The following is a 19,986-nucleotide window of genomic DNA, read 5'->3' as shown; positions in this document are numbered from 1 at the left end:
TTTGTTTACATTCCTGTTTTTTGCCAAGATAATCCATCCGCCTGACAGGTGTAGCATATCAAGAAGCTGATTTAACAGCATGATCATTACACAGGTGCACCTTGTGCTGGGGACAATAAAAGGCCGCTGTAAAATGTGTGGTTTTGTCACCCAACACAATGTCACAGATGTCTTGAGGGAGTGTGCAATTGGCATGCTGACTGCAGGAATGTCCACCAGAGCTGTTGCCAGCATGTTTAACCTCTAACGCCTCCGGGATCCCCCCCATCAAAAAAGCTGACTAGCCTAGCCTAAAGCCACAGGGATATCATACACTGCTCAAAAAAATAAAGGGAACACTTAAACAACACAATGTAACTCCAAGTCAATCACACTTCTGTGAAATCAAACTGTCCACTTAGGAAGCAACACTGATTGACAATAAATTTCACATGCTGTTGTGCAAATGGAATAGACAAAAGGTGGAAATTATAGGCAATTAGCAAGACACCCCCCAAAACAGGAGTGATTCTGCAGGTGGTGACCACAGACCACTTCTCAGTTCCTATGCTTCCTTGCTGATGTTTTGGTCACTTTTGAATGCTGGCGGTGCTCTCACTCTAGTGGTAGCATGAGACGGAGTCTACAACCCACACAAGTGGCTCAGGTAGTGTAGTTCATCCAGGATGGCACATCAATGCGAACTGTGGCAAAAAGGTTTGCTGTGTCTGTCAGCGTAGTGTCCAGAGCATGCAGGCGCTACCAGGAGACAGGCCAGTACATCAGGAGACGTGGAGGAGGCCGTAGGAGGGCCACAACCCAGCAGCAGGACCGGTACCTCCGCCTTAGTGCAAGGAGATGCACTGCCAGAGCCCTGCAAAATGACCTCCAGCAGGCCACAAATGTGCATGTGTCAGCATATGGTCTCACAAGGGGTCTGAGGATCTCATCTCGGTACCTAATGGCAGTCAGGCTACCTCTGGCGAGCACATGGAGGGCTGTGCGGCCCCACAAAGAAATGCCACCCCACACCATGACTGACCCATCGCCAAACCGGTCATGCTGGAGGATGTTGCAAGCAGCAGAACGTTCTCCACGGCGTCTCCAGACTCTGTCACGTCTGTCACATGTGCTCATGTGCTCAGTGTGAACCTGCTTTCATCTGTGAAGAGCACAGGGCGCCAGTGGCGAATTTGCCAATCTTGGTGTTCTCTGGCAAATGCCAAACGTCCTGCACGGTGTTGTGCTGTAAGCACAACCCCCACCTGTGGACGTCGGGCCTTCATACCACCCTCATGGAGTCTGTTTCTGACCGTTTGAGCAGACACATGCACATTTGTGGCCTGCTGGAGGTCATTTTGTAGGGCTCTGGCAGTGCACCTCCTTGCACTAAGGCGGAGGTACCGGTCCTGCTGCTGGGTTGTTGCCCTCCTACGGCCTCCTCCACGTCTCCTGATGTACTGGCCTGTCTCCTGGTAGCGCCTGCATGCTCTAGACACTACGCTGACAGACACAGCAAACCTTTTTGCCACAGTTCGCATTGATGTGCCATCCTGGATGAACTGCACTACCTGAGCCACTTGTGTGGGTTGTAGACTCCGTCTCATGCTACCACTAGAGTGAGAGCACCGCCAGCATTCAAAAGTGACCAAAACATCAGCCAGGAAGCATAGGAACTGAGAAGTGGTCTGTGGTCACCACCTGCAGAATCACTCCTGTTTTGGGGGGTGTCTTGCTAATTGCCTATAATTTCCACCTTTTGTCTATTCCATTTGCACAACAGCATGTGAAATTTATTGTCAATCAGTGTTGCTTCCTAAGTGGACAGTTTGATTTCACAGAAGTGTGATTGACTTGGAGTTACATTGTGTTGTTTAAGTGTTCCCTTTATTTTTTTTGAGCAGTGTATAATAAAATGTTCATGAAATCACAAGTCCAAGACACCAAATGAAAGATGCACATCTTGTGAATCCAGACATCATTTCTGATTTTTAAAATGTTTTACAGGGAAGACACTATGTAAATCTATTAGCTAACCACGTTAGCAAAAGAAACCACTTTTTTACTCCACCATTTTTTTACTCCATCAGTAGCTATCACAAATTCGACCAAATAAAGATATAAATAGCCACTAACCAAGAAACAACTTCATCAGATGACAGTCTGATAACATATTTATTGTATAGCATATGTTTTGTTAGAAAAATGTGCATATTTCAGGTATAAATCATAGTTTACCATTGCAGCCACCATCACAACTCTCACCAACGCGACTAGAATAACTACAGAGACCATCGTGTATTACCTAATTACTCATCATAAAACATTTCTTAAAAATACACAGCGTACAGCAAATGAAAGACACAGATCTTGTGAATCCAGCCAATATTTCAGATTTTCTAAGTGTTTTACAGCGAAAACACAATATAGCGTTATATTAGCTTACCACAATAGCAAACATCACAACAGCATTGATTCAAGCCAAAAAATAGCGATAACGTATAAACCACCAAAATATATTAATTTTTTCACTAACCTTCTCAGAATTCTTCAGATGACAGTCCTATAACATCATATTACACAATGCATATAGCATTTGTTCGAAAATGTGCATATTTAGCGGCACAAATCGTGGTTATACAATGTGATTAGTGGCCAAAACTTCAAGCAATCTGTCCGGCGCCATCTTGGAGAGGCACCTATTCTAATCGAAAACTATTCATAAACTTGACTAAAAAATAGAAGTTGGACAGCAAATGACAGACAAATTAGTTCTTAATGCAATCGCTGTGTTACATTTTTAAAATTAACGTTACTTCAGCATACAGCGTGCGCTAAAGCGAGACCGCACCGAAATTCATGGCGGAATTATTATTTGACATTTGTCAACATAAATACGAATTAACAACATAAAGATTGCTTACTATTTGCCGAGCTTCCATCAGAATCTTGGGCAAGGTGTCCTTTCTCCAGAACAATCGTCTTTTGGTTGAAAGATGTCCTCTTCTCATGTGGAAAAAGCAGCTAACGATAGCCACCCACTGGAGAGGTGTCCAACTCGTGAAAGCGCATCACAAAGAAATCCAGGAAAATCGCAATAAACTGATATAAACTGCTATAAGTCGGTTTAAATTAACTACTAATTAACGGTTTTAGAAACTAGAAAGTGTTTTCTATCCAATAGTAATAATAATATGCATATTGTACGAGCAAGACTTGAGTACGAGGCAGTTTAATTTGGGAATGAATTTTTACAAAGTCGAAATGGCGCCCCCCTAGTGTCAAGAAGTTAATTCTCTACCATAAGCCACCTCCAACGTTTTCAAGAATTTGACAGTATGTCTAACTGGCCTCAACCGCAGACCACGTGTAACCACATCAGCCCAGGACCTCCACATCTGGCTTCTTCACCTGCGGGATGGTCTGAGACCAGCCACCTGGACAGCTGACGAAATTGTGGTTTTGCACAAACTAAGAATTTCTTCACAAACTGTAACAAACCTTCTCAGGGAAGCTCATCTGATTGCCCGTCGTCCTCACCAGGGTCTTGACCTGACTGCAGTTCGGTGTTGTAACCGACTTCAGTTGGCAAATTCCCACCTTCATTGGCCACTGGCACGCTGGAGAAATGTGTTTTTCGTGGATTAATTGTGGTTTCAACTGTACCGGGCAGACTGCGTGTATGGCAATGTGGGCGAGCGGTTTACTGATATGAACGGAGTGCCCCATGGTGGCAGTAAGGTTATGGTATGGGAAGGCATAAGCTATGGACATCAAACACCATTGCATTTTATCGATGGCAATTTGAATGCACAAAGATAGTGACGAGATCCTGAGGCCCATTGTCGTGCCATTCATCCGCCGTCATTACCTCGTGTTTTAAGCATGATAATGCACAGCTGAAAATGTCCTAGTTCTTCCATGGCCTGCATACTCAGCAGCAATGTTCCCTCTATTTTGAGCACTGAGCAAATTTCAGGTCTGCTGAGCGCTAAATTGAACGTTGTGAAAATTCTGTGCAACTTCCAGCGCACTTTTGCTATGAACTCTGAGGCTGTACTTGATTTAAGTTAGTTTTAAGCGGCCATTTGATCATATTATAGGCCTACCATAAAATGAATCCTGTAACATTTTCACATGGAAATAGCTGTTCTATCATTCAGGCTACAGTTGCAGCCAATGTGTAGTGTTTAATGTAGGCCTACATTCCGTGAGGCTTTTGGGAGAAAAAAATAAAACATGGAGGGCTTGACATAAACAGATTCATCTTCTTGTCCTTCAGACAAGGAGGTGACCGACAATGTTGTGGTGTTTGATGCAAGAAAACACTTTACAAAATAAAATGCATTATTATTATTCATACCATTATTACAGAGAATCAGACAAATTATGCTACCCTCTGCCTATTGGCTGCTTAGCTTATTGAAGTCTGTCTCAAAATACAACACTGCCCCTTTTAAGACACAAAATGCTCTTTACCTGATTCTCTTTTCAATAAAATGTACATATTTTGTGCTCTTGTAAGAAGAAATCACTTACCTATTGCTGACTACAAAGTATCTATAATTGGGCTAGTAGCTCAATAACTAGCAAAGGACATGAACAAAATGTGCACCCGTGGCTACATGGAGCTCTTGCTTTGATCTCAAAACAAGCGCATCTACTCACAACCGCTCATGCTGTAAACACAGTCCAGTTAAAAGTAAATGGCACATATCCATATATGGCAATGGTCTATTTGGATATAGGCCTACTGCAGCTCTGATTGTTTAGGCCGCACTGGTCCGTATAGAGTACGGGCTGAGTAGTGTATGTCAATGCAATAGAATCCTACTCTGATGCGTTCTGGCTACAACAAAATCTCTTACATTGTTTTTTGTTTCGATATGTTACATTGAAAGTGGCTAATATTGTGTTGATTCGATCACAATTGCTATAGTAAATGGAAATGAAAGATAGTTTTAGCAGGGAAAACTCTAGAACAGTGGTCACCAACCTTTTCTGAGTCAAGATCACTGAGTCAAAATGCAAGCTGAGATACCTCTCAGATTTTTTTTTTTACCACGACTTTAAAAAAAAAAGCCTATGCAACATTAACTAACAAAATTATTTGTTTTTAAATTGGTCACATGCGCCGAATACTTATAAGCCCCTAACCAACAATGCAGTTAAGAGAAATGCCTAAAAAGAAATCAAAGTAACAAATTATTAATTAATGAGCAGAAGTAAAATAGCAATAACGAGTTATATTACAGTAGCAATGAGGTTTGTGCAGTAAGCGATGTGCTCAATACATTATCACCGCATATTGGCTTTGCTACTAATGCATTGTTGTTCGAGACGACACTTTTTAAAAAGTATCTTTCAGCATTTCAGGTAGGCTATATGATCACACCAGTAATAGATCCGTTGTTATATTACTTGTGATGCACAGCTGAGTGAGCGTACATTTTAAATAGTTTGCTTTTTATTTTACTGGACTGATGGTATCTGCATCTGATGGTCAGTCTCTGCGGAGGGAGAGAGCAGCAGACTGAGGGTCCGCCTCTCAGCATCCCTCTGCTCTCCCTTATCTCCACTGACACTGACCAAAAAAGGACACTGTCTTCCAGCTGATGGGGCAACTCGAGTCGCACCGCATTATTTCTGCCTCATGCACAAATTCATGTTGTTCCTATGAACAGATCAAATGAAAAATTCCTCTAAGGACCCAAGCCACTAATGATAACACACGCCTATAGATACACATTCGTTACTGCTGCAGTTCTTGTTGTAGCGCTGAGTGGAAATAGGAAGAACACTGATTTTATGTCTTATAAAAGTGTTGAATACAAAGTGTTGACAGTGCTGAACTTAAACATGAACTCATAAAACAGTATCTCTTTGATACTGTATCTTCAGACACATGAAATTGTTCAAAATGGCAACAGTTTGCCTACCCAGCTGAATTGTGTGCACCTACCGCCAACAGGCCGAGACAAATATTGCTTCAATCTCGTGCTTCTCTCTGAGGGGCTGATATTTCTGCGCAGCAGTCCCGAGGAGCTGCTCGGCTACTGCGCGCAGCTTAGAAGGAACATTGCTCACCAGACATGTCACCATTTGAGATTGTTTGGGATGCTCTGGATCAACATGTGCGGCGTGTTCCCGCCAATAGCCAGCAACTTCACACAGTCATTAAAGAGGAGTGGGACAACATTCCACAGGTCACAATCAACAGCCTGACCGACTCCATGCAAAGCAGATGTTTCACTGCATGAGGCAAATGGTCACACCAGATACTGAATGGTTTTCTGATCCACTACTTTTTTTTCCTTTTTTTTTTTTTAAGGTATCTCTAAGTAACAGATGCATATCTGTATTCCCAGACATGTGAAATCCATAGATTAGGGCCAAATGAATTTATTACAATTGACTGATTTCGTCATGAATTATAACTCAGTAAAATCTTGTTTCATGTTGTTTATTTTTGTTCAGTGTAGAAATGTTTTAGAGTAATATAATATATACAATTTAGTAGACACTTATCCAAAGCAACTTACAGTAATGTGTGAATACATTTCTACGGATGGGTGGTCCTGGGAATCGAACCCACTCCTGGCATTGCGATGCTCTACCAAGATACATGGCAGGGTTATAAATGCTTTGTGAAGCCTCAATTTGATATGATTTATAAGGCCTTTAATCGGTTCTTATGCCATCCTTTTATAAAGCACAGGTTTGTCATATTTGACAGTGGGTTATGTCACATTTGAAATCGGTAGTTATGCCACATTTATGAATCCTTTTTAAAGCCTGACATAAATGTGCACTTCATTTAAAGCGGGATCCTGTTAACTCTCAACCTTTTATGCTCCTCACAGCTACAAAACAATATCCACTCATTTAAGTTTAGACTCCTTTCCTTCTCTCCTCTTTCTCATTCCTTCTATCACTCTTCTTTTTTCACCCTTTTTCTTCTCCCTCTCTCCTTGTCCTTCAGTCCCTGGTAGCGTTCCCCAAGCTAAAGCGGCAGGTGTTGTCCTACGACCCAGTGGTGGGTTCGCCCAAAGACTTTGCAGAGGGCACCCTCTTCTATGTCAATCAGGAGTTTTCACTAATGTAAGTGTTCCCTAATGTGTGACCAGATGGGGTTTGCAACCCGGCTCTCTACCGCCACAGAGTTGGCTCTCTGGGCTAGCTTTACTTCCTGAAGGCAATGTAAGTATTCATACCCGTTGACTTATTGTACGTTTTGTTACATCCTGAATTCAAAATGGATTAAATATACTCAATAATTACTAAATTAAAACAAAATTTTAGAAATGTTAATACAATACAGATATCTAATTTGCATAAGTATTCACACCCCTGAGTCAAATGTTAGAATCATCTTTGGCAGCGACTACAGCTGTGAGTCTTTTTGGGTAAGTCTAAGAGCTTTGCACACCTTTTATTGTACAATATTTGCACATTATTGTTTTTGTAAGTGCTTCAACCTCTTGTCAATTTGGTTGTAGATCATTGCTAGACAGCCATTTTCAATACTTGCCATAGACTTTCCAGACGATTTTAAATCAGAACTGTAACTAGGCAACTGTCTTTTGGAAAGCCGACAACCAGGTTTTCTTCTAGGATTTTGCCTGTGGTTAGCTCTATTCCGTTTCTTTTAATCCTAAAAAACTCCTTAGGCCTTGCCGATGACAAGCCTGCCCATAACATGATGCAGCCACCACCATGCTTGAAAATATGAATATTCTTTACAGTTTTACTTCAGTGAATTATTGGAAACAGGATGCATGTTTTTGAATATTTGTATTCTATAGTCTTCCTTTTCACTCTTGATTTAGGTTAGTATTGTGCAGTAACTACAATGTCGTTGATCCATCCTCAGTTTTCTATCACACTCATTAAAGTCACCATTGGCCTCATCAAATTTTATTGGTCACATATTTAGCATATGTTATTGCGGGTGTAGGGGAACGCTTGTTTTCTTAGCTCCAACAGTGCAGTAGTATCTAACAAATTATTTATAAGGCCTTTTAAGCGTTTCTTATGCCAAAACCTCCCTGGTCTTTGTGGTTGAATCTGTGTTTGAAATTCACTGCTCGACTGAGGGACTTAACAACAGATAATTGTATGTGTGTGGTACAGAGATGAAGTAGTCATTGAAAAATCATACAGTGAGTCCATGCAACTTATTATGTGACTTGTTAAGCACATTTTTACTCCTGAAGTTTAGGCTTGCCATAACAATATGAATACTAATTGACTCGAGACATTTTTCTAAAAACATATAATTCCACTTTGACATTATTGGGTATTATGTGTAGACCAGTGACACACAATCAAATTTTAATCATTTTGAAATTCTGTTACACAACAATGTGGAAAAGTCGAGGGGTGTGAATACTTCCTGAATGCACTGTATCTTACAGGTTGAATTTCTAAACTTGGAGGTTGTCCTGTAGCTGAACTCCGCAAAAAAAGAAATGTCCCTTTTTCAGGACCGTCTTTCAAAGATAATTTGCAAAAATCCAAATAACTTCACAGATCTTAATTGTAAAGGGTTTAAACACTGTTTCCCATGCTTGTTCAATGAACCATAAACAATTCATGAACATGCATCTGTAAAACGGTCGTTAAGACACTTACAGATGGCAGGCAATTAATGTCACAGTTATGAAAACTTCGGACACTAAAGAGGACTTTCTACTAACTTGGAAAAACACCAAAAGAAATATGCCCAGGGTCCCTGCTCATCTGCGTGAACGTGCCTTAGGCATGCTGCAAGGAGGCATGAGGACTGCAGATGTGACCAGTGCAATAAATTGCGATGTCCGTACTGTGAGACGCCTAAGACAGCACTACAGGGAGACAGGACGGACAGCTGATCGTCCTCGCAGTGGCAGACCACGTGTAACAACACCTGCACAGGATCGGTACATCCGAACATCACACCTGCGGGACAGGTACAAGATGGCAACAACAACTGCAACTTACACCAGGAACGCACAATCCCTCCATCAGTGCTCAGACTGTCCGCAATAGGTTGAGATAGGCTGGACTGAGTGCTTGTAGGCCTGTTGTAAGGCAGGTCCTCACCAGACATCACCGGCAACAACGTCGCCTATGGGCGGAAACCCACCATCGCTGGACCAGACAGGACTGGCACAAAGTGCTCTTCACTGACGAGTCGCAGTATTGTCTCACATGGAGTGATGGTCGGATTCGCGTTTATCGTCGAAGGAATGAGCGTTACACCGAGGCATGTACTCTGGCGTGGGATCGATTTGGAGGTGGGGAGTCCGTCATGGTCTGGGGCGGTGTGTCACAGCATCATTGGACTGAGCTTGTTGTCATTGCAGGCAATCTCAATGCTGTGCGTTAGAGAAGACATTCTCCTCCCTCATGTGGTACCCTTCCTGCAGGCTCATCCTGACATGACCCTCCAGCATGACAATGCCACCAGCCATACTGCTCGTTCTGTATGTGATTTTCTGCAAGACAGGAATGTAAGTGTTCTGCCATGGCCAGCGAAGAGCCCGGATCTCAATCCCATTGTGCACGTCTGGGATCTGTTGGATCGGAGGGTGAGGGCTAGGGCCATTCCCCCCAGAAATGTCCGGGAACTTGCAGGTGCCTTGGTGGAAGAATGGGGTAACATCTCACAGCAAGAACTGGCAAATCTGTCCATGGGGAGGAGATGCACTGCAGTACTTAATGCAGCTGGTCCCCCCCCTTTGTTCAGGGACACATTATTCAATATCTGTTAGTCACATGTCTGTGGAACTTGTTCAGTTCATGTCTCAGTTGTTGAACCTTGTTATGTTCATACAAATATTTACATATACTAAGTTTGCTGAAAATAAACAGTTGACAGTGAGAGGACGTTTCTTTTTTTGCTGAGTTTAGTATGTGGCACAAAAAATACCCACTAGTAGCGCCTCTAAATTTTGTGTGTGTCCAGAAAAAACTCCAAGGTACAGAAGAGGGGGAAGATTAACCTAATTGGCCGGCTTCAGCTCACCACAGAGCGAATGAGGGAGGAGGAGAACGAGGGAATCGTCCAGCTCAGGATATTGAGAACACAGGTACTATATAAGGGCTTCCCATTGAAAGGTCATTGCAAATAAGATTTTTTTATTTCTCACATCCTCATCTCTTTCTCAAGGTACATTGAGGCAGAAGATCTGCGGTTTCTCCCCTTGGCTCTTCCCCAATGCATTTTGAGAAAGCGGCAAGGATGGAGGATGCAAGGTATCAAGGAAATACAGTACAATTGAGATTCACCCTCTCTCTCTTCTCTTGGTCTCTCCCCTTCCAGGAGGCCATCATCCAGATCATGAAGATGCGCAAGCGGATCACCAACGCCCAGCTGCAGACAGAGCTGGTCGAGATCCTCAAAAACATGTTCCTACCTCAGAAGAAGATGATCAAGGAGCAGATGGAGTGGCTCATTGAGCACAAGTACATCAAGCGGGACGAGACGGATCTCAACACCTTCATCTACATGGCGTAACGGTGGTGATGACGTATAACGGTGGTTCTTCAGGCCTGATGGACAATAAAATATTTCCAGGCCTGACCGTCTTAGAAAAAAATAACATCTTTGTATCGTGGGGGTTCAACCCTGACGGACAATAAGAATATTTTCAAGCTGACCTTTGATAATTTGTTTATCTATTCCTGTGGGGAAATAAAGACTTGATTTAGGACAGAGTTACAGAAATGTATAAAGGGAGGAGTTTGTGTGGTGAAAATGAAAGGGTAAGAAAGAAATGAGTTTCAGCTTCTCAGCAGGAGTCCACACCCACCGAGTGTCAGTCATCGTTTTTGTCTAGGAGGCATTTCCTTGTCTGTAGATGGGACGTGGATGGTGGTTGTGAAGGTTTGTCTCTGTCAATGTGGCGTTCGCCTTACTGTCAAACAACCACCACACAGACTGCACTACCACCCCGACACCATCCATGGACACCCCACCACTATTGGAGTGACGATGGTTGTTAGGTCTCTCTAACGACATGGAAGGAAGAACGGTAGGAGGTCCGTTTCCCTCCATATCTACAGTCCCAAGTTTTGTGCCTGGCCAACACAAGTCGTCGGACCTCTTCAACAGAACAAGCTGTGTCCTCGAGCAACTGTCTGAGCCAAGCTGTTGGCCATGTTTTTGTTTGTGGTGACGAACAAAGAATTAATGCTGCATTCATGTACTAGTCGGAACTAGGAAACCCTGAATCATTCGACTAACTGGTTGTAGTTATACATGTGCTGCGTTCAACAAATCAGCAAGTTGGAAATTTCAGAGTTTCTTAGTTCCGACTAGCATGTGAACACTGCATTAAGATGTGACGTCGTTCCTGGACTTTCCCGGACCCAGACTAACATTAGTCCTAGATTTTAAAATATATATATTCTCAATGGAGAATCTTCATTGAAAGTGCACTTTATTCCAGAACTTGGGTTAATCTGGGGTGGGGAAACTGGCTCCACAGTATATATTATAATTCAGAAATGTTCACAAGTTGTTCACTGTTTTCCCAAGAAACAGACTGACACACATTTTCTGTTTTGACTGAGTTTAAAGTGCAGACTGTTTGCTGTAATTTGAGGGTATGTTCATCCATATCGGGTGAACCATTTAGAAAATACATTAAAGTAGTCAAAAGTACAGTATTTGGTCCCATATTTTTAGCACGCCGTGACTACAAACTTGTTGGATGCAATTGCAGTTTGTTTTGGTTGTGTTTTAGATTGTATTGTGCCCAATAGAAATATATTATTTACCATGCATTGTGTCATTTTGGAGTCACTTTTTTTGTGAATGTTTCTTAACATTTGTACATTTTAACGTGGATGCGGATAATCATGAATGAATCGTAAATAATAATTGAGAAAAAGGCACAAGTATTTGTCCAAATACTTTTGGTTCTCTGTAATGTGGTGACTATGTATAAAAAGTGCTGTAATTTCTGAGCGGTTTACCCAATATGGATTGAATTACCCTCAAATTAAAGCTGATAGTCTGCACTTTAACCTCATAGTCATTGTATCATTTCAAATGCTGGAGTACAGATCCAAAACATGTCAATGTCCAAATACTGTATATAACCTTCTCTATACATGGTTCTGATGGTAACTACCACAGTACAGAGCTAAAGGAGTGTACAGAAATATGTAATGAGATGATGAAATAAACAGCACCTTATTTAAAAAGATAAGAACGTCAAAATCAACGTTGTCATTCGGCCCTGGGCTACTTCCCAAAGCAGGAAAAAGGTGCAAGTAACTACATTTTTTTGCATATGTCCATTGCTAGGTGGCACTAAACTTCAGGAATTCTGACTCCGTCGCTGTCATCTTAAGTGGTGCTGAATCTCTGTCGCGGTTACAGCTGGTTTGTAAAGAATGCCGATGTTGAGTATGGCCTGGTGGGTGAACGAATCAAATAAATTGTGGCATGCTCATTTCAAGTTTATTTATTTAGGAATTTGGCAAATGGAGTCCTTTTGAAAAGATTTTAGAAAGTTATTTTTAACTCATGAACCATGCCTTGTGAACTGAAAAACTGCCTGCTGCAATACCCACTTCGAATCCCGTGTGTGCAATATGGTTAATAGCCTAACTCTAGACAAGAAGCCTATGGTCGGGGTGCGTCCTTTATAATCTCTCTTTCCTCCAGAAGTTTGCTCTCATTCACTACTCCCCACAAAATGTAGAAGCATTTAATTGGTGTTGGCATGGGCTAGACAGAGAGTTTCCATATAGCAGTAATTTCCTTCCAAGTCCATAAAGGAAAGAGAACAAGTATACTCTTCGGGAGACAGTAGTGCTAATTGGGACGCATTCCTGGTCCCTTGCGCTATAGGTTTATTCCAGTCCATGTGTTAATCTTCTTACACAGTATTCTTATCTGTTGCACATCTTGACCACACGAGTGGGGCAGAGTGCAGCCAACAATTTTTCAATTCAGCGATGTGATGATTTCTTACCAATACTCATGCATTGCATTTATCAGACAACATTAATAGCCTATTGAAGACATTTCGCGCATAATGTTTTTAAAGTCTGAGCGCGACCATCACAAAAATAGCCCGCTTAATAAGATTTGCACTTCGAGCATTTTTAAGTGTGAGTTTGGTGTCAACACCGACACCGCACATGCTCAGTCCGCAGCTCCTCCCTGGCGTGCACTTGGAGAGGGACATATGGAAAGCCAAAAGGTTCAAATCGTCTTACACAGAAACATGCAACACTTGTGATTAGGATTTTTTTTCAAGTGTCAAATGTAATTTTCTTTACATGTGCATTTTCCACTTGTCCAGTGTGCGTTTATAGGTGATTTGAACGCTTGTAATGATCATTTTCACTTGCTTTTTTCAAGTGTCAAATGTAATTTGTACATGTGATTTTTTTCACCTGTCCTGTGTGCATTTACAGGTGATTTGAACGATCGTTATGGTCAAATTTTACTCATGTTCATTACACCTGTCCAGTGTGCATTTGCAGGTGATGAGAACGCTTGTTTTGGTCAATTTTCGCACGTGTTTTTTTACACCTGTCCCATGTGCATTTACAGGTGATGTTAATGCTCTAACTCTGTCTAGAGACTCGCTCTAGTTAGTGGGTGGGCTGAAGGCCACCAGAGGGCGCAAATACAGCCCGCTCCCTTCCCCAGTGATATGGGGAGAGGGCCAGAGAGCACTGAGGCTTTCCCAGGGAGGGGGCCCAGACCCCCGTAGAGGGGTGCTTACCCCCTCCCATGGCCACCAGGAGGCACCTGTATATCCAGCCAGCCCCCTGCACCAGGCCAGGGACATGAGGGGAGAGGGCTGAGGTCGACCGAGGGAGAGGGGGCCATCCCCCAGAGAGTGGGGCCAACCCCCGCCAACGGCAAACAGAGGGCGCCAATATATCCAGACAGCTCCCTGCCCCAGGGATAGCAGGGGTGAGGGCCAGAGAAAGCTGAGGCCATCCCAGGGAGGGGGAGCCGACCCCTGCCCAGGGCCACCGGGGGCGACACTACATCCACCTAGCTCCCTGCACTAGGGATATTGGTGGAGAAGGCCGGAGAGGGCTGGGGCCGACTCAGGGAGGGGGGGCCAACCCCTGCCCGCGGCCACCGGGGTCGCCACTAGATCCACCCAGCTCCCTGCCCCAAGGGGAGAGGGCCAAGTGAGGCGGGTCCTAACCCCCCCGCCTTAGGCCACCAGGGAGCACCACTACATCTAGCCAGCTTCCTGACCCAGCTATAGAGATATATAGTAATAGCATATTTTTGTAGGCACTAACTCGGCCATGGTTCGTTCGACAGCCTATGGGGTAATGAATGGCGTTTTTGTAGGGTTTTTTGATAATCGCTGAAAACTTATTTAGTCAATTCAGACTTAGATTTTGTTCTATGAGACAATGTTCAACGGCTCACGTCATAGTTTGTAATATATATTTTTTTTTTGAGCATTTATGTATTAAAAAATCACAAAGGCTTCCTGATTCATAAAGGTCATGTTAAATGACTGATATTATCTCATAGAAAAATACGTAAAAGATCTCCTTACCCCATCTTAACCGTATTAGTTTTGTCATATTTCTACCTTTATTACTGTACATTTACATTTTAGTAATTTAGCAGACGCAAAAAAAATGTTTTGTTGCTAAATACATATAACTCACATTGCTGGACCATCTTTTAGCATTTTCCTCACAGTATCACACATTTTCAGCCTTTGTTGGTCTTATTATACCAATATCTATTCCTTTATGGCATTGAAAAATATATTTAATATGCATTTTTCTTCTGTTAATTCCGAATCCATTCAATTTCTGTATTCGGTGAGCAATACAATGAAAGTCTTTTGTCATTGATATCATTAAAAAAAGTACCTACTTTTTCCCCAAAAAACATCTGTTTGATAAATAAATTAAAGCAATAATACTCACTATACTTTCCAAACCACAAAGGCTGGATTAAAATATGTTTTCTAAAAAGGAATTTATAAACTGTTAAGGAGGAAGCGGAGGAAGGACTAAAGTGCACAACATTTGAGAGAAATAAGCTCTTTGTGTGAATGGAAAACATCTGGGATCTTTTCTTTCAGCTAATGAAACATGAGACCAACACTTTACATGTTGCATTGATATTTATGTTCAGTGTATATAAATCCATATGAAAATGTGCAGCAAAGTGAGACGTCATCACACAAGTTGGTAATCCAATGTTTCGAGAATAGCTGGCTAGCCCTCTGTCCAATACACAAAATGAAAATATCTAATGTTATCTTAAAGCTACCTCTGCACTGTTTATTTTGTCATTGATAGGCTGTACATTTACCTGCTTATTCCCTGACATTGTCCAAGTTATGATTTCTCATTAATTCTCCCTTTCTCCTCTGATGTATTCCATATTGCCCACTTCCTCACCAGACAGTAGCAACAAACTATTATAAACAGTGCTAATTTCATTCAACCTTTTAAAAAGTGTAGTATTTACAGTAGACATTTCCATATCATAGTCTAGTCCAAAACTAATGACAATGTTTCAGAATGTAAAAAGTAACAGTACAAAACATACATAATTTTAGCAGACATTGCATTAGAATAACCACTAGATACACTCTTAGAAAAAAAGGTTCCAAAAGCGTTCTTCGGCTGTCCCCATAGTATAACCATTTTGGGTTCCATGTAGAACCATCTGTGGAAGGGGTTCTACATGGAACCCAAAATGGTTCTACTTGGAACAAAAAAAGGTTCTACCTGGAACCAACAAGGGTTCTTAAAAAAGTTATCCTATGGGGACAGCCGAATAACCCTTTTAGGGTCTAGACAGCACCTTTTTTTCTAAGAGTGTAGTTTTATCAGAGACATTTTTAGGAAAAGCTGCTCATTTAGCAAGCGCATAAAATGCCTATCGGATATAAATAGCTAGTAGTTATTGTTCTATAGGCTTTCCTCCTTGCTAGTCTGCAGGTGCTTAAGTACTTGATTATGATGTTGTGGCTGTAACATTTCCTGGACATTGCATAAGAACAACAACAACTAGAACTAACAACTTTATCAGATGTAAATTTTCAGGAAAAGCAGCTCATTTAGCAAGCCAATAAAATAATGTATTGCATTGGTTCAACCTTTAAATCTAGCTACTCAAGATAGAGATCTTACCTTTTTGTCTCTGTAGCGGTTTGCTCTCACCTCGTCTGGGCACTGCAACAGCCAGATAGAAGCAGCTGCACATCAGATCTTATTCCCCATTCTCTATTGTCTAGATTCTACAGGGAGCTAGCCTGTTCTCCTAAAACATGAGCTACTAGCTAGCCAACTTGAGCAAATACATCTCAGCTTGCTAACTAGCAAAGCCAACCAATTACACAACAAATATACACAAAGTAAACAATTACTTTCCAAACTAATGTTAGTCTCAACCAAATGACAAGTACAAAGACCTATTGCTACATTCCACAAAGTAACAACAATTAGTTACACGCAAGACAGAAGACTATTGCTAGCTAGCTAACCAGCCATGCTATTTCAATGAAAATAAGATATCTAATGAGCGTCAGCTTTGTAGTTGTAATACGTGGAAACACTCGTTTTAATTTTGCCTTGTTTTATTGTTTACATTCTGTAAATGTAATTTAATAATTTTACTAAAATTGTGCCAGTTATTACACAGACGTTCAAAACGTAGCACAATTTAATGCGTCTGAAAGTACAACATTCAAGCTTTCTAACCGATTGGTGTACATTTTTAAACATAATTCTTCCGCATGTCCTTTTTGCATGAACAGGTGAATAAAGCACATGTCTTCTTAATTTCACACGTTGTGAGCATTTTTACCCTAGATTTTTTTCACCTGTTGTGTTTGCATTTCCAAGTGTAGGAAATGCGTGTCTTCTGTGAAGTTGCTTTTCAAAGTAGGAATTTCCCTGTTGAAATGTTAAAGGACAATTATATGGTTGATTTTCTCTTTTCCAAAAGCCATAAAGCTTTTCGTAAAGCCTTTATATTTAGAAAAATATAATTGTTTTTATATACAGTATATATAAATATAGAAGCCCACTGATTGATTCCTTCAAGCAAGCTTAAGATCGAAAAACATTGATGGAGGAGCTTCTTCGCTAATGTTACCTATCTGTAAGTGTGCTATTTTATTTCCATATTTTAGATATGATTTTATACATTCCATTGCGGTTTACAACTAGTACTGTATAGCATTGATGAATGTGTTTTTCTCTTCTAAAAGTCTGCTAGCATGTTGTGCTAACTTGCTTCTCTTACCATTCTATTGTATGTTAGCTAACTAGCTGGTTATCTTTCTTTTGTACTGACTAGCCAAGAGGATGTTGTACCTAGTTTGTTTACTAATTTCATAGTAAAGATTTCGCCCTTTTCTGACAAGTTATTTGCCATTTCATGCCAACTGTCAGCCCAGCAACTTGTGATAGAAATGTATGGCGTCATCGTTATGTTACTGAAACTGACTTTGTTATCTATTTAATTCCCAGTACATTACGCTTTTGTTTTTCATTTATTTCTACTTGGAAAGTTCCAGGTGCATACAGGGAGAATAGATTGTTATGTTGTTGTGTGCTCCACTATAATATATGGTCTTTTCACATGTCATAAATACAGTGGATGGTTAAAGGGCATTCCTTTCTTCTTTCTTGACATGTGCTTATAGCTCAAGGTATTTAATCTCTGTCATTGTGTTGTACAGCAATCGGCTTCAACGTGGAGACTGTGACTTGCAAGAACCTGAAGTTCCAGGTGTGGGATCTTGTTGGACAGACAAGTTTCATGTAATTATATGAATACCACGACAAGCCTTTCATGTATATGCATAAACACATAGACATAAACACCCCCACCCCCCACTAACAATATTTGTTGTATTTGGTACATAGGAAACCTCCTCCTCATCATCATCATCATCATCAAACCAGCTTCCGCTTACATAATAATGTTTATGGGGGTGTGTTTGCTGTTGGTGAGGCTACATTTCTCACCTCAATGGCTATCTGGTCATTTAGATGGTCATGTCTAGTTGTATACATGTCCTTGTATGAACACCGACCATTCAACACACTCCATTGCATTTGACAGTGTGTAAGATACAGAATAGGTAATGTTTTGCAGTGCACCAGAGTGCTACAACGTGTTTTTTAGATTTCTTTTAAGCACAATAGCACATTTCTGGTAAATGGGAAGGCGAGACAGTGGTCAGCATAGTCCAGCAGTGAGTTTTCCCTGCAGCGTTAGGCTTGACCAGTGGTGCCACACACACAGTTGTTCAATATGGCTTATCTGTCTTCCCACTAACATGCCATTCAGTAATATAAAATTAAGATAAATACTGGCCAGGGTCCAGTGTTTAGAACAATCTGCAGGGACATACAAGTATGAATGTCGTGTATGAAGAATGATTTGTTTTACATTACGTAATTAACATCAACTACTACTGAAAAACTGGAATTATTCTAAACTTTCCTGTGTTTTCTGTGTTGCTTTCTTCACAGGGAAATGCACGAATAGTCACCATGCAGTATGTCCTGACCTGGGGTTTGTCTGAAGTTGGGAAGCAGCCTCAACTGGGAAACACAAATGGGCTGTTCACCCAAGCCAACACTTTTAGAGTGAAACTGTGGTATCCAGTAACGACCATATTCTGTATCAGATTCAGCAATAGTCTGTCATTATGAAATGCTTTGTCTTGAAATCCATTTTCCTTACTTTATCCTGACACTTTTTTTTGAACCTTTAGATAGAAATGTATTGTGTGGAACAAATAAGTCTTTCTGACTGTAGAATAACAAATCATGTCAGCTCTATTTATAACATTTCTATTGGCAACATTTGCCTACTGAAAGTGCCCCAGGAAATAGAGAGGTACAATCAGGGGTGCATTCATTACACAAATTCTGTTGCAAAACGTTTAGTCTGTCACAAAACGTTTTGTAACAGAAACAGTTTACTGCCTATGCTGTTCAGTTCCATTTTGTTCTTAACTCCCTTTCCTCTACTACTACTTTTCCTAGCTTCCTTTCCTCGTTTCCTTTCCTATTGTTTCTATGTTTCCTTTCCTTTTCTTCTTTCTCGGTTCCCTTTCATCATTTATTTTCCTCATATCCTAGCTCCCTTTCTTTCTTTTCTTTGCCATCTAGCGTTCCTTTCCTCCTTTTCTATTCTAGCTCCTCTACCTTTCCTAAATCCCTTTGCTTAGCCATTAGTGTTTTTTATATTAATATCTACTGTATTGATATGTTCACCACTATTTGGATTGGGATATTTTAAATTGCTATGACTTTTTTTTACATTTGTGAATGACGTATGCAAAGTGGCTGACTGTATATAAAAAAGCAATTTTATGTCAGTTCTAAATTTAAATTACACTTCAATTGTTGTGGCAATGAGGGATTCAAATAGTGATCAAATAAAATAAAAGTGTATTGGTCGCGTACACAGTTTTGTACGTCAAAGAGTATTTGGAATTTTACACCAGTGACAAAGTGTACACTACTATTTTCCCCAATGTAGTGATTTTTGTTTGTTTTACTCAGCAAAAAAAGAAACATCCTCTCACTGTCAACACTGTGTTTATTTTCAGAAAACTTAACATGTGTAAATATTTGTATGAACATAACAAGGTTCAACAACTGAGACATAAACTGAACAAGTTCCACAGACATGTGACTAACAGATATTGAATAATGTGTCCCTGAACAAAGGGGGGGTCAAAATCAAACAGTCAGTATGGTGTGACCACCAGCTGCATTAAGTACTGCAGTGCATCTCCTCCCCATGGACTCCACCAGATTTGCAAGTTCTTGCTGTGAGATGTTACCCCATTCTTCCACCAAGGCACCTGCAAGGTCCTGGACATTTCTGGGGGGAATGGCCCTAGCACTCACCCTCCGATCCTACAGGTCCCAGAAGTGCTCAATGGGATTGAGATCCGGGCTCTTCGTTGGCCATGGTGGAACACTGACATTCCTGCCTTGCAGGAAATCACGCACAGATTGAGCAGTATGGCT

The 19,986-nt window shown here is 41.1% G+C and overlaps 1 protein-coding gene across 2 annotated transcripts in view; it reads left to right on the top strand.

The window, feature by feature from the left end:
- The window catches only part of LOC129819889 (cullin-5-like), a 33,822-nt gene extending 21,828 nt beyond the window's left edge, over positions 1-11,994 (top strand). For both annotated transcript variants that reach the window (XM_055876563.1, XM_055876552.1), the window contains exons 17-19: positions 6,962-7,080; positions 9,929-10,052; positions 10,286-11,994. In XM_055876563.1, coding sequence (XP_055732538.1) covers positions 6,962-7,080; positions 9,929-10,052; positions 10,286-10,480 — 438 coding nt within the window. In that variant the 3' untranslated portion in view covers positions 10,481-11,994. The remainder of the gene's footprint in view (positions 1-6,961; positions 7,081-9,928; positions 10,053-10,285) is intronic.
- The last annotated feature ends 7,992 nt before the right edge of the window (positions 11,995-19,986 follow it).

Source organism: Salvelinus fontinalis, chromosome 2 (genome assembly GCF_029448725.1).
Source record: "Salvelinus fontinalis isolate EN_2023a chromosome 2, ASM2944872v1, whole genome shotgun sequence".
NCBI lineage: Eukaryota > Metazoa > Chordata > Actinopteri > Salmoniformes > Salmonidae > Salvelinus > Salvelinus fontinalis.
Note: the sequence above shows the minus strand (reverse complement) of the source record. Positions and strands in the feature narration are given on the sequence as shown.